This window comes from Tenebrio molitor, chromosome 4 (genome assembly GCF_963966145.1).
Source record: "Tenebrio molitor chromosome 4, icTenMoli1.1, whole genome shotgun sequence".
NCBI classification, from domain to species: domain Eukaryota; kingdom Metazoa; phylum Arthropoda; class Insecta; order Coleoptera; family Tenebrionidae; genus Tenebrio; species Tenebrio molitor.
In genome coordinates, this window is record NC_091049.1 from 21,579,095 (window position 1) to 21,600,374 (window position 21,280).

The 21,280-nt window shown below is 34.5% G+C and overlaps 3 protein-coding genes across 4 annotated transcripts; 2 read left to right on the top strand and 1 right to left on the bottom strand.

Moving 5' to 3' along the window:
- Window positions 1-2,832: 2,832 nt before the first annotated feature.
- Window positions 2,833-4,000, bottom strand: LOC138127484 (uncharacterized). Its single transcript, XM_069043530.1, has 5 exons — window positions 3,527-4,000; window positions 3,377-3,476; window positions 3,224-3,328; window positions 3,015-3,173; window positions 2,833-2,964 (listed from the first exon to the last, which is right to left on the bottom strand). Exons 1-5 carry the CDS (start codon window positions 3,724-3,726, stop codon window positions 2,905-2,907), a joined length of 624 nt encoding a protein of 207 aa, XP_068899631.1. The 5' UTR covers window positions 3,727-4,000; the 3' UTR covers window positions 2,833-2,904.
- A 6,643-nt stretch (window positions 4,001-10,643) lies between these two features.
- On the top strand, window positions 10,644-13,291 carry Gmppb (GDP-mannose pyrophosphorylase B). Its single transcript, XM_069044226.1, has 2 exons — window positions 10,644-11,336; window positions 12,628-13,291. The coding sequence occupies exons 1-2, from the start codon at window positions 10,805-10,807 to the stop codon at window positions 13,188-13,190; spliced, it is 1,095 nt and encodes a 364-aa protein (XP_068900327.1). The 5' UTR covers window positions 10,644-10,804; the 3' UTR covers window positions 13,191-13,291.
- Window positions 13,292-13,445: 154 nt separating this feature from the next.
- Window positions 13,446-17,943, top strand: LOC138128030 (putative ankyrin repeat protein RF_0381). 2 transcript variants are annotated; one of them, XM_069044228.1, is made up of 3 exons: window positions 13,446-13,892; window positions 16,842-17,799; window positions 17,851-17,943. In XM_069044228.1, exons 1-3 carry the CDS (start codon window positions 13,884-13,886, stop codon window positions 17,859-17,861), a joined length of 978 nt encoding a protein of 325 aa, XP_068900329.1. In that variant the 5' UTR covers window positions 13,446-13,883; the 3' UTR covers window positions 17,862-17,943. The 2 variants fall into 2 exon arrangements, with proteins under 2 accessions (XP_068900329.1, XP_068900328.1); XM_069044227.1 differs by having other exon boundaries at window positions 16,842-17,943.
- The last annotated feature ends 3,337 nt before the right edge of the window (window positions 17,944-21,280 follow it).

The window sequence follows — 21,280 nt, forward strand, 5'->3', positions numbered from 1 at the left end:
TTAATAAATATTTAGAGCTCTCCGTTGCTATGAGAAATCTTTGGTGTTTAGAAAAAATTTTGATTTTACCACTTATAATTTCAGCAACGGGAATAGTACCGCAATCTCTTTTTAAAAATTTAAAAATTCTGGATTTAGAGAACACATTGGTAGTTGAAATTCAAAAAGGTATATTATTATACTCATGTCACATCGTAAGGAAGTTCCTTAACATTGACACAGAACATAATGAAACACAACAATGTCAAAATGTGGAGGCGAGACGCCGGTAATTATGTTGATTAGCACTGCACTATTACTTGATAGTAATAGTGTATGTACTCCGGCAAAATTGCGGTGCCGCCGGGTGGTGGAGGGTTAAGTTTTAATAAATTTCTTAACCCTCCACCACCCGGCGGCACGGCAATTTTGCCGGAGTACATATACTATTACGGATAATACTATCAAGTAATAGTGGTGGAGGGTTAAGTTTTAATATATTAATATTATTAACATAAAAATTAAATGGTGTTTGAAACTGTTTGTCTTCAAAATGTCTTGCATATACCTACTGTATAGGAGTGAAGAATTTTTTTGATAGTTTATCACAACTCGAAGCCATTCTTGTCCCATTTGCACATTTTTAGGATATAGACTCACCTCATCAATAATTTTCATTTGAGATCAATAAAAACTTCAATAAATTCAAAATAAACCCAGAACTGTTAACAACGACACCAATAATACGAGGCAACTAGAACTACTAACGTCAAACCAAAATTCCCCAAAAAAACATATTTATAAATAAATGTGCTTTATTTTATTATTAATTTACAGAAGATAATTGTAAATAAATACATAAATTTAACAAATTGTCTTCAATCTGTGCAGATTTCTGTTACGAACAAATGTGTTGAGCGCCATCTTCAAACGGGAATTGTAAAAAATTCAATGTCTCCAGGTCGCCTATTTAACTGTGGACCTCCTGGTACCGCGTCTTTCGTATACCAACCGTACGCCATCCAAGATACCAACAGTACACAATAAAAGAACCAAATAGTTCCTCTTGCGTTTGTTTGATAAGATACAGGGTTATTATAAATGATTGCCCATCGCAGTAGGCGTTGGTGGTGTAGTTGAATGTGCCGCAAGCCCTATAACATGAGTGAAACTATCGCCAATAGGTGGCGATACTGGTGGCGGTAGTGCATAGACAACACAGTAAACCTATAGAACGCAAACTCCTATGCATTTTCCCTGTTTTTTTGGAAACGCACCCACCACAAGCCGCCAGGGGACGCTGCGGTTTTATAAAAATAAAAATCGCGGAAACTTATGCCAAAATTTAAAAAAATTATATTTTGACATATCAAGTCATAAGGGTCATAAGTAATAAGTTTACTATTGTGAGACTTTGCACCGTGCAAAGGTATTATAAACCATGTAGAACTCGCCATAGATTTCCAAATCCAATTAAATATCCTGGGCGTTTTATGGAATGTATTAAAAAGACTGGTAACAAGCAGTTATCATCTTTGGAGCCTATGAAAGTGTTGGTATAACAGCTACACTGTGTGTGGACTTCATTTTACCAGCAAAGACTTCGGCACGAACGAATGTGGCCGTACCCTCGATACAACTTCCCTCCTTTTCCAGTCCAGATTTACTTCCAGTAATTGTAAAAAAATATTGATAATTATATTTTAACTGAAAACTACTTTTTATAGAATTTTCATCCGATCTACTGATCTACGACGTTTATACTGAAGACACTATAATTGTGTAACTCCTGTTTTATGTAGTAATGAAGTTGATGATATAAATTCTTATGATGTGAAAGTTTCAAAAAGAAAATAAGAAAAGCTCAGCATATTCAACATTTTAAAAAGGCAAAATGTCGATCCAAAATTCGGACTGTAATAAACCGAAAACGTATAAAACTTCATGCAAAATTCGATGAAAATAAACAGCAAAATTTTGGGTGAGGATGCAAGAAATACCAAACCAAAATTTATAAAAATACAACGGAAATGTATGGAAAAAGATTAAAAATAAAAACTTCAAAATAAATGTAGTCTTTTAGTTTAATAAATAATTGACTTTAAATTAAAATAAATAAAAAAGCCAGGATATCCAGCTGGCTGTGTCTTATTTTGCACCTACCACAAGCCAGTAGATGGCGTCGGGGCACAAAAAACTATGAGAGTTTGCGTTCTATAGGTTTACTGTGTTGTCTATGCGGTAGTGGAAATCTGTCTACTATAGTATATTTTTTCCTGGTATGCGGTTGCGCGCGCCATTTACAAAATCTTGCAACGAAATGCGACCGCCCTACTAGTGGAATAGAGTAACCAATAGGGAAGTCGCATTTCGTTGTAAGATTTTGTAAATCGCGCGCGCAGCCTACCAGGAAAAAATAGACTATAGTTTGCCTAACGTTGCGAGGCTGGCGGGACATCCAAAATTTGTGTGGGTTTTCAACGCCAACTGCGATGGGAGTTGGGTCAAAAACGGCTGTGAAAACCAAAATATTTAAAAACCTATGGTGTCAGATTTACATATTTTTTTACTAAGTGTGTATTTGATGCCCTTTAACAGAAGTGTTGATAGGAATGCACCGAAGACATTCATCAGCATGTAGAGATTGTAATAGTTTCATTACAAGTTTTTAAAATGCCTTTGGACGACTTTTTAAATTTATGGACTTAGGTATATAATGTGGCTACAAAAAATTTCTCGATTATGTTAGTTGTGGCTAAACATTTTCCAGTTTGATTTCGCAGTTGTTAAAAATAAAATATAGGAAGCAAAAATTATTATTATCAACATATTTTTCCAAAATAAGATGTACCATTCCTAGGTCAACACTATGAAAAGTGATAAAGGATTAAGATTTACAATAAAATTCAAGGGAAATTTTTAATTCTACTGTGTCCTATGCATATTTACCACAACAGAGAGAATAGAATACATGCCCCTAACAATCTGGAAAACAGATATATTATTTTTGTTATATCTAAAAACTGTCAACTTACCGCTAGACCTAATTCATAATTTATCGAATAGTTTTCAGAAAATTTAATTTTCCAAGATTTAGCCGCCAAGCTTGTGAAAAGAATGAGATAACTTTTCTTATTCTTCGAATTAAAATTGTACCAAGTGATTTCCATCATCGCGTTCAATACATCATCCGCCTGGGAAATATTTCTTTGCTTTTATTTTGTCACAGATTGGTCACACTTACTTGATTCTCGATTGACTGTCCTGATAAAATTAGAGCAACAAATGTAGCAACAGTAGCGACGCTAGAAGCAGCCATTCGCACATAATATTCAGGATAGAATTTGTCCTTCAAAATATGATCTCAACTTTAGAATTTTACCTATTCAATACTTACCGATAAGATATAAAATGCAACGCCGATTCCCAAGAGACAACCGAATAAAGCAAATAATGCAATCAGATTGCCCATTTGTTTGATTTTTTTTGTTTGGGTGCTAAAACTTAATGGTAGAACTAAATTTGATGCTTTCAACAAAGAACTTACGACGAAAATTCTTGAAATCTCTTGATGCAGAATTTGAGATTATGGGCAAGTTTCTCTTGGTATTGAGAACTATAAAATAATTCCTCATCTTTAAGTCCACTGTCATTTTTAGCTATATTGACCAAGTATTCAGTAAACAACATGATTTGAAATCTAGCATGTTGGGTGTAATAAATAACTTGGTAAGCAAGCACCATCATAACATAGATCAGAAAAAGAAACGACAATCTGTATATTACTTCTACTATAATTTTTTGATTTGGAAAATGTTCGTCGGCAAATCGCAACAGGTAAAATAGTTCCGAATCAGCAAATATGGGAACACAATACCAGCAACCGGCAAATATTGCTACGCCAAAGTTGAACAAGGCAAATGATGTAATCACTTTTATCTCAAATTTCAATCGTGAATGTATTTCTTCCCCGGCACAGTCAATAGTCCAAGGTCTCAATTCGTTTCTTATGTCATTTGCCATCTTACCTTTGAATAAGATCGTCAATAGACTCAACATGCCCTGGAATTAACAAATTTAATGGAATGTATCATAAACGCTGCAAGTTTCTTTGATGTGAACCGTGTCATTCTGATTGGTCACAAAGAAAGGGAAAATGATAAAGTTGACGCTTGCTTAAAATGTAATAAAAACATTCAGTAAGAGGAGAAAAGAGCACGAAAGTTCAGGATACTAAAAATTACAAATCGCGATCATTCACCATTTTGGGAAATTTGCTGAAAGTACATCGGATAATTCAGATAGTGTTGTAGACTTTACTAATATTATGCAAACTTCAAGTACCAATAATATTACAAAGTTGAAAGTTAGTAGAAATTATTGGTTAAAATTTGAAAATTGTAACTGCATGAAAAAAAAAAGAGTTCATGTCGGATTTTTTTTTGTGATCCGCTTGAAGATAAAATAGTATATATTATTCAGAGTAGAATGTCTTTTTGTGCTTCGCCCAGTTGCCGACCTCAACTGCGTCTCGGTCTTCAATCTCTGGGCTTACCACAAAAAGACTCACTTCTACTCTTTATGATATAATAACTATACTATTTGGTTTGAAACCGAGTTTACATGTTCTCATTATGTCGTGTTACGACGTTCGTTGGTTGGTTGTTGTAGATGTAAATCATGAAAATTTAACATGTTAAGGACTTTTTACCCTAGTACTTACGTAAAAGCTGGCAAAAAGCACCGGGGCATAATAAACAAACTCCTTCATCTTTATCTTGAAGAGGAGTGCATGAATGGTAAGCAAAGCTGCACAAGTGTGTATTACAAGATTGAACCACACAAAAACTTTCATTATTTTTGGTTGAAACACATCCGATGCGATAAATTTTATTATCTTCAAGTAATCATCTAAAAAAATTCATTATTTGATAGAGAGAATAAAATAATAAACACAACACAAGATGAAAGAACTGAAGAATGTTCTAAATTTTCATCCTATCATATTATAAATGAATAAAGATTTTTTATAAAGTAATAATAACATAAGCTAGTGGACAACCAGTCCAAAATTTTAAATATCGACAGAGGTCAAATTTGATGAATTGATTGATTATCAGTTATCACTGTGGAAAGTAACAAAACGGATCAAAAGGTCAATCATGGCAATTCCCCCAATAAGAAAAGACCAAGATGACTGGGCAAGAGCAAATAAACAAGAAGCAAAAGTATTTGAAAACTTATTTTCAAGAGGTTAAAAATGCTAAACTGATTCCTGACCACCAATTTGGTTTCAGACAAAAGCACTCGACAACAAACCAAATGCACCGAATCACAAACGTAATCGAAAAAACCTGGAAGGAAAACAAATCTGCTCTGCACATTCCTTGATGTTGCACTGGCCTTCGGCAAGCTGTGGCATGAAGGATTAATTCACAAGATAAAAAAAATGCTTCCTAAACAGAATGTTGAAATAGTTACCTCGTACCCACATATCTGATAGACTGTTCAGAATAAAACAAGAGGAAGGATATTCAGACCTAAAAGCTATACAAGCAGGAGTTCCACAGATACCTGGTAGGGAAAAAATTGGACACCAAACTAATCAGATTCTTAAACCTACCTGATTGTATCGAATACAACTCTGGTGGTGTGCGAAAAACAGCAATATCAAGATAATACCAACAATTCCAAACAAAATCCTGGGTGCTATGGTAAATACACCATGGTATGTTAGAAATGTGGATATTCACAGAAATTTTGACATTCTAACAATAAAAGAAGAAATCAAGTGGTTTGGAAGGAAACGAAAATGCCGAAGTTCTTCAGCTGCTGAACAATCAACATCTGTTCTGAAGACTGAAGAGAACAAAACCATTTGAACTGTATCAAAAAGGAGAGTACTGTGCGATGGTGACAACAGAACTAACTCAAGGAGGTCGTTGAACTAAATTTAGCTGAGTGATAAGTACTTAGAATTAAGAGATATTAGAAATATGTTGATGTTTGGTCTTACAGACCAGTTTTAACATGTAAACACCAAGGAATATTTAAAAAAATAAAAAATATTTCATTGCCTTACCTCCCATTAGAGTTTTCTCCTCATACTCCATCTCTGCAGGTCTCAGTTTCTGATTTGTCAGAAGCTGGAACAAGCTATACACAATTGTACACAGTAAGTGCTACTGCTAACCTAAATATTACGAAATATATTTCTAAAAAAATGTTATTCTGAAATAACTGATGGTTGATTGCGCTATCAAAAAAATTACACATAATTATTAAATATTTACAACCAATAGCTACCGAGCACTAGATAATAATTCAGTTATTACCAAATTAGAGACAATAATAAATAAACCAAGGAATAGATAATTTAGTTTTACCAATTAAGACCAGATAGTAAATTAGTAGCAATTGTCGCGATGATTGTACTAATTGATTGATTGAAAAGGAAAGTTGAAACGAGGAGTGACCTTCTATCAAATTAACTCATTACAAGAACAACATTTTTCTATGGTAATGATTCATAAAGGAGTGGAAGGGCTGCAAGAACTAGAATTACTCCTACTCCTATATTCTCCAAGTCTTATCCTTAGTGCTTGAGCACTGTTCAGTCTTAAAATTTTAAAAATACTTTAGTGATATCTAGTTTTCCAAATGATGAAGCATGGAATGAAATAAGTGAGGTTCCAGCCATAAGAAAAAAAATATGCTAAGACTAAATGTAATTTAACAAGGCCGAAAGAATGGTAAAGAGGATGGTTGAACTGATCAATGAAGTATGGAGAGGAGAGGAATCATCGGTAAACTGCCCTATCTACAGGGTGTTTTCGAATTTGAGGCGTTCCTTTTAACATGTGATAGTATGCGTTGTTCTAATGAGTTTTAGCCAAAATCACCTTAGTAAAATGTGTACGGCAATGAAAATACAATAAGTAAGCAGCATCATAAATCAAATTGTACAAGCTGCTCCAACAACATTTTCAATTTCCAAAAAAAATTTAACTATCAACTATCGGGAGGTCAAAAGATTAAATAGTTGTCCATTGAGCATTCAGATAGGAGAACCGAGAAGGATGATCGCCAATAAAAATTTTCTGAAAACGTTTACTGAGCGCTGGAAAGAGTGGTAAGAAGTTGAGAAAAAATTATAAATAACTAAGTTATTTGTGAATTTGGTTTTACTCAAAAGGTAAATATGGAAAGCGTGTTTTTATCAATGGTTATTTGACCATCTTTCGAATCCCTTTGGATACTGAGCGCAGTTTAGGAGTTTGTAAAGGTCAGTTCAGATAGAGTAAATTTCTTGAGCGCAGTTCGAGTGTTGGATTAAGGATCTAATGAGTTTTGTGCGCAGTTCAGTTGCACCCGTTTGAGACTACAAAGAGAGCGAGACAGGGCTGCCCGCTCAGCCGCCTGCTGTTCACGATATACGTGCCGGACGTGGACGAAATGTTGAGGAAAGCGCAAGCGGGGGAGAAGGATTGTAGGGAGAAAGTTAGGAGCCTGGCGTTTGCGGACGACATGGTGATTGCGGCAAGGAGTAAGAGAGAGCTTAAAGAAATGATGAGGAGCCTGGAAAAGTATCTGAAAAAGAATTCACTTGCGAAAAATGTCAATTATGTTTAGTCTAGATTCAAATTTAGAATTTTACTTTAAATGTTAAACATGAAATAAATATGTCACCAACTGTCACAAAATTCCCTAAATTACCAAAATTTATTTTATTTGTAAAAAAACATGTACCGGGTGATCAAGAAGGACTGTTTAAGTTGGCAATACAATTAAGAAAATTTTTATTTATAACACTGTAACTGGATATGTTTTGTTGGTTTATTTGACAAATATCTGATATAGGTATAGCATTAACAACGACAAGCCACCAACAACCGGAAGTTACTTCTGTTATACGATTTAAAATACGATTCAGTGTTACCAACTTAAACAGTCCTTATTGATCACCCCGTATTTAATGTGCAAATTAGAAAAAATAGCATAAACAATTCGTTTTATAAAACTTAAGAGCACTCGTCATTTACAGTCATTCAGGAGCTTGCAGCAGTCGTGCTGCAAATCTGGCTCAGATGTTAATATCGAGCGATCAATTAATTTGTAATCAAGTCATTCATGGATTTGAATCCGTATGTCTTTTCGATTGATATGCCCAGATCTAACCTGTGTTTTTTGTTCAAGTAACGACATACGATTTCGGATTCATAGATAACTCGATTAGGTATGTAGGTATAAATTAATTTGATCCGCTCGATATAAGTTTTATAAAACTCATGTTTTAATATACAGTTGGCTTCAAAAAAAAAAACGGGATATGAAATTTGACCTAATGTGAACTGAAAATTTAATTTGTCAATTTATGTCAATTTGTGTCTGTTTGACAGTAGTACTTCTGACACATAAGTGCAGTTTTTTAACCTAAATTCTAAAAGGCCGTTTCAAACCATAAAAATTTAATAAAATCTGACAGAACTTTTTCTGACAGTTCCCGTTTTTTTTTAAGCCAACCGTACTACCAATCGCAGGCCAGTGTTATTCCTGTGTAAATGAGCGTAACCTTAGCAAAGCTATGCGCAATTTGAGCTTTGAGCTGAGCGACATCCTGATCCTATCCTGATCCTGATCCGAGCATCCGACTTCCAACATTCCGACAATTCCGGCGTCCGGCCTGGCTTTGCGGCATCCGACCGGCAATGACAGTGCAACTAATCCGAGAATCCGACGTCATAAAGTAAAGTAGAAGATTTCAAGATTACTAATTTCATTAATCAACATGTCGATAGAAACATTTTTGAGTCTGTAATATCTCAAGAAGTACGAAACGAAACGTATCTACAATAACAAAGTACGATGACAACTATGAAGTTCAAAAAACCAAGTTACCCTGAGCAATATCGGCGGAAACTTATGTTTAAACTTAATGAAAAAAGTTAGTGGAAATATATAAAAATCGGATTACTTTGAAAACCTGTATAGGTAACAAATATACATACATACAACTAAATGAAAAAAAGTGAGGTTAGTAAGATGTATTTGACTACGTGTTTCACAAAGGTCATAAAACAATTTTTGTTAATTTTCGGTTGACATTTTTAATGTATTTTATCAAAAGTGTTTATTTCAGGTACGCTGCATTGATTGTACTTGCTTGGTCCGTACAAAATTCCAGTGTTCGAAGATTCCGTAATGCATGATTGTTACTGAATGTGGGGATAGCTCTAAACTGCAAAAATCTGTGTCTCAGATTGAATGAATCTAATCATGTGTCCAGTGTTCACATTCATACCATTTATTTTTTTGTTACAATGGTATGAATGTGAACATTGTTCATATGAAGGAAAATCAGTTGTAGGAGACATCTCAAAGTTGAAGGTTTAGTGTCACATTTATTAATTATTATCAAAGGTAAAAAAATGTGTAAAGTTGACTCAAGTTGCAAAAAACCGCTTGTCATTTGCAGCAGCGTTTTTTCAATGTTTTTGAACCCAATAAAGGGACAAGAAGACCAGAAAATCATAATTTGGATTGAATATTTTCCATATGAGTACAGTTTTAAAGTAATTTCAAATTACTAATGCCATAAAAATGCTGTTGCAAAGGCAAAGTGGTTTTTTGCAAGTTGAGTCAACTATAAATAAATTTTGTGGACAATTAATTTGGGATAGCAAAAAAAACTGGTATTCAGTATGTTACTATAGACACTTCCAAAATTCATTTAAAATGACCTGTTGATTTCAGTTTGTAAATATAAAATTTTACTAAATTTAGGGAATTTAATGATATCTATTGGCTATATCAGCCAACGTCTGTCATTTTTAATGTCCTTGAAAGTACGCATACTCGCAGCTAAAATTTGAACGTGTTATAAAAAATGCCTCGCAAAGTAAGACATTTATTAAACTCTCAAATTAGTTGTTATTAACTTTATTAACATGCTGCGCTACTAATATCTCTAATAACCTTAATTTTTATATGATGAGATTTTTCACCCTATGTCAAATGTGGACAATGTTGTCAGCTCTATTTTGGGTGTAAATTGCGGTGTTGCGATTCTTTGATTAATAGACTGTGTGATGTACCCTGTGATTTTAAATGAATGTGACTTTTTTTTTTCATAGGTTGGTAATATTATTGTTGGTTATTCTGCTTTTTAATCTCATACTTGACACAATTTATTAATACATAAAATGTCAAAATTACATACGTTCGCCAATGTGTTGATTAAGGTATCAAGTTTGCCAAAATAATTTATGAAAAATGTTCCCAACTTAAGAAAAAAATAGTCACAATCATTTAAAATCACCCGGTATTTGTGTATCAAACACATTTTATAAATAAATATGTTGAGATGTTGGTACAGTTTCCCTAATCTACCTCCTCAGCGCCCACGAATCACTCCTTCAAGTGAGGACCACTGTGTTGCATTCGATTAGAATTGAATGAAAGTGTTTTTTTTTTAGCTGAACTGTTGTAAAAGCAAATAAAAAATATTTTAGCTCCAATAATTATTTCATCATTGCTAACAAATATAATTTTGGAATTAGCCCAAAATGGTTTTTATGTTTAATCATGTGTTAATATTCTGTGGTTTTTTGAAAATCTGGGGTATTTCGTTTGTTGGGTTGGCATCCTTACGCCACTATTTGTTTACCTACACGTCATAACTGTCAAAACGTTATAAAGGTTGGGTTTGTTTTGCCTGTCTTTTTATCAGTTAGATGATATTAAATTGGTTCCGAACTCGTGACGTGTACTGCCAACGAAGCTTTCCAACCCACGCATTTACACCGAAGACCTCGCATCAAAGAAAATGACGAAAGAACAAATGAGGGCATTGATTCTAGTCGGCGGTTACGGCACCCGTTTGAGGCCTTTGACTCTGAGTCGGCCTAAACCGTTGGTAGAATTCGCCAACAAGCCGATTCTGTTGCATCAGATGGAAGCTTTGGTGGATGCGGGCGTCACGGAAGTGATATTGGCTGTTTCGTACAGGGCTGAACAAATGGAGCAAGAATTGAAAGCGGAAGCTGTAAAACTGGGTATCAGTTTGATTTTTTCACACGAAAGTGAACCGTTAGGGACTGCGGGGCCCATAGCTCTGGCCAAAGAACACCTCGTGAAGAGCACCAAGCCATTTTTTGTCCTGAATTCGGATATTATTTGTGATTTTCCATTTAAGGAGTTGGCTAAGTTTCACAGGGACCATGGTCAAGAAGGGACTATTGTGGTGACTAAAGTGGAGGAACCGTCAAAATATGGAGTAGTGGTCTATGATTCCAATCAGTGTATCGAGAGTTTTGTAGAGAAACCTCAGGAATTTATTTCAAACAAAATTAATGCAGGTATGTTTATGCAGTAGTTTGGTAAGGTATGCAACTGTATTTGTACTGTGGTGTGTCACACACTTCTAGAGAATACAATTGTTTTGTGATAAGAGAGATAAGTACTGCATTAATAGGACTAAAATGAGAAAAAATAAATAACTGGTAGATTTATCATTTGGTTTTTGTTGTTTTTAATCTTTTCTTTTATATTCATTTGTACAAATATTTTGAAACAGAATTTAAAATAGGTACTTATAATATGTTTTGTATTGTTTTTAATTTGTTGTTTTTAATCTTTTCTTTTATATTCATTTGTACAAATATTTTAAAACAAAGAATTTAAAATAGGTACTTATAATATGTTTTGTATTGTTTTTAATGATGTCTCAGTTAGAATATTTAGAACATATTACTTGCCTAATGTTTTGTGGATACAAGAACTTTGGTTTTTCAAGTAGGTACATTTTTATGCATTTAAAAAATCAGTGCAGAAAATAGTTTTATTTAATAGTCCATACTGGAGGTCTTTAAATTAAATCAACGCTATTCAGATATATCCATAGTTAATTAAATTTTAGAAAATATCACCATAAGAATGTTCCAATTTTTTTTTTTAATGACAAAATTGTAAATTTTACTACAACTTCGTGTGGACCCAAATATGTAATTAAATTCGTTACTCTGGAGGGATGTAGAGATAAAGTGAGAGATTTTAAAATTTTTGTATTAATAATGCAACAATAAAATGTCGTTGCATCATACTAGCTAAAAAGCATATCTGCACATTATGACAAGATAGTGTGATTCATTAAAAAACCACATTATTATCAGTGCACTGATCTTTGACTTGACATTTGACTTTTGTGATAAAGATTGGCAATGACTAGAAAATCAAAAGGTGACTCGTAGATTGATTCGGACGTCTTTATTTATCACATTAGTGGTGGGTCATTTTGGATACTAAACATTTGTAGCTTTTTGAATGAGTTTTTGTTGTTATTTTTTTTCTTTTATACTTTTAATGTTATGTAGCAGGAGGTCCAAAAATTGCTGACCTGAGACTAGGTATCGATCACCTTTTATTGAATTTAAAACGCAACCCACAATACATTTCCAAAGTTAACGTGGACATCTGTTTATTGATTTAAAAAACATGAAACACAGCTGTGCAGTTTCGTAAATTTGCCATAAACGTCATTCACTTGGTTAAATGAAATTGTGAAAAAACGAAGAGTTTTTGGGGAAACTACGTAAACTACTTAAGTCTTTATTTTATTGTCGAAATTTCGTGTAAGAGCAGTTCTTTCAGGTCTATACATCCTGAACCCCAGCGTGGTCAACAGGATCCAGCTCCGTCCCACATCGATCGAAAAAGAGGTTTTTCCAGAGATGGTCTGCGACCACCAACTGTACGCCTTCGAACTGCAAGGCTTCTGGATGGACGTCGGCCAACCCAAAGACTTCCTCACCGGCATGTGTCTGTATCTGAAAGACTTGCGCTCGAAAAACTCCGATCAGCTGTACAAAGGCCCGGGAGTGGTGGGCAACGTCCTGGTGGACCCCACCGCCAAGATTGGCCCCAACTGTCAGATCGGCCCGAACGTCACCATAGGTCCCGGAGTGGTCATCGAAGAAGGGGTGTGTGTAAAAAGGTCTACGATTTTGACGGACGCTGTCATCAAGTCGAATTCGTGGCTGGAGAGTTGCATAGTCGGGTGGAGGTGTTCTGTAGGAAAGTGGGTCCGGATGGAAGGCACGACGGTTCTAGGTGAAGACGTCATAGTGAAGGACGAAACGTACATCAACGGGGGGCAAGTTCTGCCCCACAAAAATATCACCGTGTCTGTGCCAGAACCCCAAATCATTATGTAACAGTCTGTTTTATATTTTTATTTTATTTTTACAATTCCATTGTGCATTATTAATGTTTAAATATTTTTAATTTGTTTTTAATAAAATTTTATTAGCTGATAGTTGAATCAGTGGATGTTCAACATATTCAAGAAACACCAAAGCGAAATAAATACTTCCAGGTTATAAATTACAAATTTTTAAATGAATCTTGCATTTCAAGAATGATTTGTTGTGTCCATTTATTTTATTTTTTTAAATCAGCTGCAAATGTCAGTACAAATAACACGTCTTTTATTTCTTGTAAGTTGCACCCAAGCTTTACAAATTGAAAAATATTGATTCCGATTGTGCAATATTGAGATTCAAGTAACTCAGTTAGTCAGTATTATACATACATATTTATTTTTATCAATAATTGACGTGAATTGCGTCATCCACATGAATGTCCCCAGATTCTGCCAGATTAATTCAGCGTTGGCAACATTGGAACGATGAAATAAAAGTTGCGCGCTTGTATTGTTGTTTATTTGTTGTAAACGGAAGTACAAGTGAGAAAATTTTAGTTTGTTTCTGGAAGTTAGAACTAGTCATCAGTTAAACATAAACGTAAATTATTGTTCAGTGAGAAACGTTGGTTTAATTTGACAGTGTCCCACTACATTCCCACTGTGTTTTTGAATATATTGCACCGTTATTTTAAACATTTTTAAAATGCCAAGGGTAAGTTCTCAGTACAAATTATTATTAACTATTGATGAATTTTATTTTATAATGCTATAACCTTCCTACAGTATTGCACAATATTGTGCGCGGCGAACAAAAGATAGGTATTTGAAGATCAACCAATCGACTGATTACATTCAACGTTTATAAAAATGAAAAATATAAAGTTGTGCTGTAAATGTATTTTTTTATTTTGCGTAAATAACAGTTCTGTAAACGATTTACGTCACATCTATTTAAAATAGTGGAATGTTAAAAAATATTAAACTGTTTGAGTGTACCAAAAAACAGAGTAAATGTTGAAGTGTTATACAAATTATGAGAATATTTTGAAAAAAATAAAAGTCTACAAGACATAGCTATGCTATGACACAGTCTATAATGCGCTCGTGCACTGTAAATTGCAGGGAAAAAATGCAATAACACCTATAATTGTTTATTTAAATAACCCATTTCAGGATTCCACAAATGCATGACAAATTTCTTAGTCAAAAACACGGCACTTTCTTTTTCATAGCTATACTTGATGGCATTTTTTTTTTGCTCTTACGGTATAATAATATGCAGGGAGCTATTGCCAATGTTGTGGTTGGTGCTCTAAAATTCGATGTACAGTCATGTTTAGATAAATCTGGGACAATTTTATTTTTTGAGGGTAATGTGGGTTGAACAATATTTCTATGGATTTTTTGCTGCCAGAACAAATAACAGATTTCATTTATTTGTCAAAGGTTTAAATGCTAGTACAAAAAAAAAACTGGGTCCTCATCTGGAGATTCTAAGCAGTCCAGAAAACCATTTTTTATTTTAATCTAAAGCGGTGAGGATAAACTAACGATTTGTTAAAATTAGGATAAGGAAACCTTCCAAAATTGGTGGTATAAACTATATTACTTAAAAATTAATTTTGGACGTACCAACAGAAACTAAGAGCTGTAGCTGTGTCCTTCATATTTCAAGCAGTAGCATAGAGCATTATTTCATTTCAACTTGTAAGTTATGTTGATCCGCTTCATAATTACTACGGCCTCCAAGGCGCAAGCTTAGTTATGAAGAAGTTTTCATCACTCGTATCCTCGTACCTGTGCTATTGAGTGTGTTTCTTGTGTTTTAGTGATTGCAGGATTTAACATCACTTAAAAAACAAAAAATGTTTTTGTTTATTTTTTAAAACACTTCTTCAGTTCGGTAGTTTTTACGTGAGTCGCGTCGTAGAAGTTCGACACCGATTTTTCTAATCAAATGGTGTTTTATTCATTTGTCTATTACAAGTTCAGAGAATAGAGTGCAGTTAAAAAAATTCCATTCAAACAGAAATATGTATTTGTTAAAGAGGTGGAAATAACCTAATAAAAATTTGCAATAAATTAAAAAAAAATTGTACAGGGTTATTATAAATGATTGACCCATCGCAGTTGGCGTTGAAAACCCACACAAATTTTGGATGTGCCGCCATCCTCGCAACGTTAGACAAACTAGTTGCTACTTCAGTAGATAGATTTCCACTACAGTCTCACTCATGTTATGAGGTTTGCGGCACATTCAACTGCGTCACCAACACCAACTGCGATGGGACAATCATTTATAATAACCCTGTATTAAAAAAACCCACAGTAGAATTTGAACGTTTCTGCGGGAAAAATCGACATTACCTATATTGGACTTTGAAAAATAAATCTTAAAAGTTCAAATTGTTATATCTTTTTTATTGAACGGTCTTTGGGAGCCCGTTTTTTGATGTTGAATTATTAGAATTTACAAAAACAATGACACATAAACTGACGTAACTGGTATTAATGACGATAATCAACACGACACTGTTCACGGAACATTAAGATCATCATTATTATCTATTAATAATATCAATTAAGTACACTTCATTTTGACTTAAGTATCTACCTATTAGGTATTGGGTGATTCAAAATGATTGTGGCCAGGTATGGCAACTATGTACGAAAATTTATGTGGCAACTGTGTGGATGAGGTAGAGTTGTCATTTGTATGACATTTCATAAGCGTGCATTTGATTTTTTTGATATCATTACACATTTATTTGACAGTTTTCAAAATTACGCGACTATGAACTGTCAAAGAAATATCAACTCTACCATACCCACACAGTTGCCACATAAATTTTCGTACGTAGTTGCCATACTTGGCCACAATCATTTTGAATCACCCAATATATCACCCTAGGTGGTATGTGTACCAAAGTACACTTAATTTTGAAGTGGATTGTGCAAATTTTTATTATTGCTAATAATATCTTTGAATTAAATTAAATTTATCTTACACCTTCTCGGCTGCAACGAATAGTTTTTTGTGCTGTCTTTTGTGTCTATTTTTAATTTAAAATTGCATCAATTAACTTAATGTTACCACAATGTCAATGACAACATTAATATTGTACCGTGCGATCAACACTCATTTAGAATTTAGATCAAAGAAGGCTTTGGAATTTTAAACGTATGTTCGAGATTTTCTGGATGCGTAGAAGTATTTCTGATTGCATATACGTGTTTTAATTTAGTGGTGTTTAAATTTGGAAATTTTTACCGAAATTGGTCCAAACAGGCAACAGCAATGTAAATATGTCCATTGTCCGTTATTGAAAACACCATTACGATCCAGTGATGAATTTTTTATGTTCTGAAGTAAAAACCATTTCTGCGTTAATTTGATTCATAGTGACAGTTGTTTGACGGTATATTATTTAACGACCATATAATGATAGCTATTAATCACGAGAACGAAGTTTACGGAACGAGCCGCAGGCGAGTGGAGTAAATCGTTCGAACTTTTACTGTAATTGTAAGCAAGAATTATTCCAGAATAAGTGGTAAAATGAGTTTTACCACTGAAGATAAAGCATTAATTAATACTCCTAAAATTAATGCAAGTGCAAAAATATAAACAAACCTAAAAATTTAATGTATTTCTTTACAGAACTGGAACCACGTCTTGTACGAGAGCACTCGCACCGGCAACATTTCCGTCATCCAAAAGGCCCTCCACTACGGTGCGGAAGTAGACAACATACAATTTGACGAAAACACAGCCCTGGCGAACGCCACCAAAAGAGGACGACTCGACATAATGCAGCTTCTTCTCACGCACAAAGCTGACGTTTTCAAAATGGGTCCCAAAGGCAAGACTCCACTGTCTTGGGCGATATACCGCGGCCACCTAGAAGCCGTCAAACTCCTCCTATCGAACAAAATCAACCTGAACAAAGCAGACCACGTCGGGAACACCCCTCTCTTCTACGCTGCTCAAGAAGGAAAAACAAACATTGCCGACTTTTTGATCAACAACGGTGCAGACGTCAACAGAGTCAATTCGTGCGGCAACACTCCTCTAAGTGAAGCCACAACAGCTGGTCACCTACCAATTGTCAAATTATTGGTGGGCAAAGGAGCAAAAATTGACAAGCTCGATCCGGAGGGTAACACACCTGTTTCTCTAGCAACACGGTTTCAACACGGAGAGATTGTCAAGTATTTGACAGTGATGGAGGCGGAGCTTTGTAAAGCTGGTGACAAAGGCAAACCACCACTCTCCTGGGCTGTGCTAAATGAAGATGTCGAATTGATCGAGTTTCTCCTGGAAAGTGGGGTCGAAGGATCAATTCAGTTGGCATTTTTGGATGCGATAGAATCAGGGAGTCTTGAGTTAGTTAAGCTTTTGCGAGAGGAAGGTGCGGATGTTAACTTCGTCTACAAGAACAGTCAGACGCCATTGAGTAGAGCAATAGAAGTCGGGAACTTGGAGATTATTAACTATCTTGTGGAATGCGGAGCGGTTCTGGAAAAGACTGTTAGCAACGAAGAGACTGATGAACTGAATGATAACGATTCCGAGAAGTCATTTGTTATAGTGAAAATTGATGATGCAGCATTGGATGGTAAAACACCTTAAGAATTTTTGACTTCTTAACCAACTCAAAATTTTTCAGATCTGTCATGACTACAGTACAAACCTCTGTTTATTGAACGTGTAATATTGAGAACTGAATTATACTACTATTAAATTTAATTTTTGTAATTTACTTTGGTTTTTATTTTTTAACAGTTTACCTTCACGGAGTTACTAGCTTTGGTTGAGTTTTATTGGGAATTGAGATATCACATCAAGTGTTGAATGTTTACAAGTCCTAATCTTGAAGCTCCATCATTATCAAACTCAGATTTTGATGTAATGTAACTAGGTAACTGAATGGTGTAAGCACTCGTTAGTAAAGTATATTTTTTTTACTCGGCGGATTTGCGCACTCGCTGCGCTCGTGCGGCAAATTTCCCTTCTCGTAAAAAAAATATTACTTTACTTTACTTGTTGCATAAAAAAATTTTTTGGCGCCCGTAAGTTTAGATAACAATTTTTTCGACACTCAAAATTTGAAAATTTTCTTCTGTGTGAACCCGTGGACCTTTAAAACGCCCACTCATGCCAAAAAAATCCTAATTTACATACGAACTCGTTAAAAAAAACTATTAATTAAGAATGAAAAAATTTATAATTGCGTTAAAAAAATGACACGCTACTTTTTTAACGCAAAACGCGTGCAAAAATGAACCGCTATGGCACTTTTTAATGCTTCTAGACCGATTCAAAAATCACATATTTTATGAACGCAAACGAATAAAATAACTTGCACTTTTTTTGACGGACTTAAATTTAGTAAATATAACCTTACATTTTTGGGAAAAATGTCTGTTACCAACCCACGTGAAAGTCCCTAGTCTAATATGAAAACTTGAGCAGCTGAAATTTCAGGAATTAGTAAAGCAAAGTAGATAAAATAGTATATTATACTCGTTTAATAAGACGTATCATCACATTCATTCCATTAAAGCACTTCTCGCTACGCTTGTCGGGCTTTAAATACACCCATGTGATAATAAAGCGTCTTATTAAACTCGTATAATAATATAATATGTAATTATTAATTCTTTAATATTATGTATTGATATACAGGGTATTTCATGAGTGACTGAGCCCGACGGAATTGAAAATGTAACCCACAATACATTTCTAAAAAAGCTGGATACTTTAATTTCATATCCAGCTTTTTTGTAAATGTATTGTGGGTTGCATTTACAATTCCATGGGGCTCATTACCACTCGTGAAATACCCTGTGGAAATAATGGTTGTACCTTTCGAGGTCATAGAAGAGTGATAGAAGCTTGATTCATCAAAAGTAATTTTGCATTTTGTCGTTCAAAAAAAAAAAACACATATTTTGGTTGCCAAATACAGGGTTATTCACAAGAGGGGTATTTTTTAATTTCTTTTTACCGCAACCCATTATACACATTGCAACAATATCTTAGTTTAGTTTAGTTTAGTTTAGTTTATTCACGCCAAGAAAGCAATTACAAGAAAACACACATGGAGCATTAGCAAAAACAAAAAGCGGGAACAAGATGCATCACTTGCACAGAAGTCTCCTACAGTCACTCTTGAACTTATTTGTCGAGACTCCACAGAAGTCTAACTCGTTACAGTAAAGGTTGGCCAGGCGAAGGGCACTATTCAAGGGTGAATTGTAGGAGTAATTGTGTTTATGGCAGTAAACATGAAACAAATTCGGGTGTCTGAGGTTACATAAAGGAACATTAAAGCCGATACGAAGCAGAGCATCAGAAGAATCAACATTATAGTTAATTATTTTATGTAGAAAACACAGCTTGTGACAATCCCTTCTGGTTTTAAGTGAGGGCAAAGACATCTTGATTTCAAATTTTGAAAATAATTATAACTGAATTCACGATGGCTCTTAGTCCTGTCTCTTTGACATTAAAGCAAAAAATCTTTGTCAATTCGAAAAATGTGTTTTTCGGCCTCCGTCTAGAAACACTGATTTTTCATTCGTCTAAATCGTCTGGAAACTAGCATTTCCCTACCTAGGCAATAAAATCGACACAGGAATTTTTAATGAAAATGCCATGTGGCATATTTGTACAATTTAAGTGTAAAATATTATGTCGGGCAAATTTGTATCCTTTATCGTAAGCTGTACATTGTGTATAGCAGTAGGGGCCGAGGGGGTATCAAGCGATGGAATAACAGAAACAACGCCGACGGTTTTGAATATTTGAGGAATTGGTTGATTTTTGTCGTGACAGTCGCTTCTTGAATCCTTTATGTTGCCAATGGAAGAAAAATAAATTCCCTATCTGGTGATTTTGAACAAAAATGATTATATTTTGCTTTAATTAAATTGTCGGCCGAAAAATTTTTGTGTATTACACGGCTAGAAAATGTTCTGCAAGTGCTCGCACTTGTTGGCCTCGGCTGACGCTTCTGCCCCACAAACCGTGCTTGCACTTGCAAAATGTCATTTTCTAGCCTTGTGACACAAATAACTACCGGGTGATCAAGAAGGACTGTTTAAGTTGGCAATACAATTAAGAAAATTTTTATTTATAACACTGTAACTGGATATGTTTTGTTGGTTTATTTGACAAATATCTGAAATAGGTATATCATTAACACCGACAAGCCACCAACAACCGGAAGTTACTCCTGTTATACGATTTAAAATACGATTCAGTGTTACCAACTTAAACAGTCCTTATTGATCACCCCGTATTTTACAATAACGACGAAAAGACTGACATGCTCCTCATTTATGGAGAGTGTGGAAAGAATTCTGTCGCCGCTGCGGATGTTTAGAAGCCGATGGTAGACACTTCGAACACGTTTTACATTAACTTAATTTGTTAATTGATTTGTTAAATTTTGATTAAATACAGGTTATCTGCCAATCTGACATTTCTCACAAATCTATCCAACTTACTTTGATTTCTAATTTAATAGTACTTATACACCAAGGTAGAGAAGACATTTTTTTAAGCCGAGGTAGTAAATTATTTTGTCCGATGCGACGATCCGAGTTATCATTTTTCAACGGTTGCTATGAAAATTGAAAATCGTCTGTCTACGTTAACCAATGAAATTAAAGAAAATCTTTCGTTGCTAGGTGACGGCTGTTCATTATTAACCATTGGTTATTAAATTATTAACTAGTAGGAGAGAAATTCTACTTCTGGGTTCAGTTCGAGAGTCAATAATGACGCCTTCTAAGACTAGTATGTAGTGAAAAAAAGAAATAACACATTTGATTTATAAGCCGTTCATGATTGTTTTAAACACGCAGCAGGCCAAGATATTTTTTTGTTAGATTGACGTAGGTCCTGTCATATAACGTTTCGTTTTTAAATATTCGCCTTGTCAATTCCATCATTAATTTAGTTAGGATTTTCTGTCACTTCAAAAAATTGCGATGTAAATCACTCTTTATTGTCAACACGACATTCAAAAGTCAAATTTTGAAATTTATTTTCTGTTCACATCAATCGCATGTCAATCAAAATCGTCGCAA

What these genes read in the sequence shown, in the direction of transcription:
- Gmppb (XM_069044226.1), top strand. Translation starts at nt 10,805, where the DNA reads ATGACGAAAGAACAAATGAGGGCATTGATTCTAGTCGGCGGTTACGGC. An exon ending in TTCAAACAAAATTAATGCAG is followed by an intron (nt 11,337 to 12,627) that starts GTATGTTTATGC and finishes CAGTTCTTTCAG; the next exon opens with GTCTATACATCCTGAACCCC.
- LOC138127484 (XM_069043530.1), bottom strand. Translation starts at nt 3,726, where the DNA reads ATGATGGTGCTTGCTTACCAAGTTATTTATTACACCCAACATGCTAGA. An exon ending in AGATTTCAAGAATTTTCGTC is followed by an intron (nt 3,477 to 3,526) that starts GTAAGTTCTTTG and finishes ATTAAGTTTTAG; the next exon opens with CACCCAAACAAAAAAAATCA. An exon ending in ATTATGAATTAGGTCTAGCG is followed by an intron (nt 2,965 to 3,014) that starts GTAAGTTGACAG and finishes TCTGTTTTCCAG; the next exon opens with ATTGTTAGGGGCATGTATTC.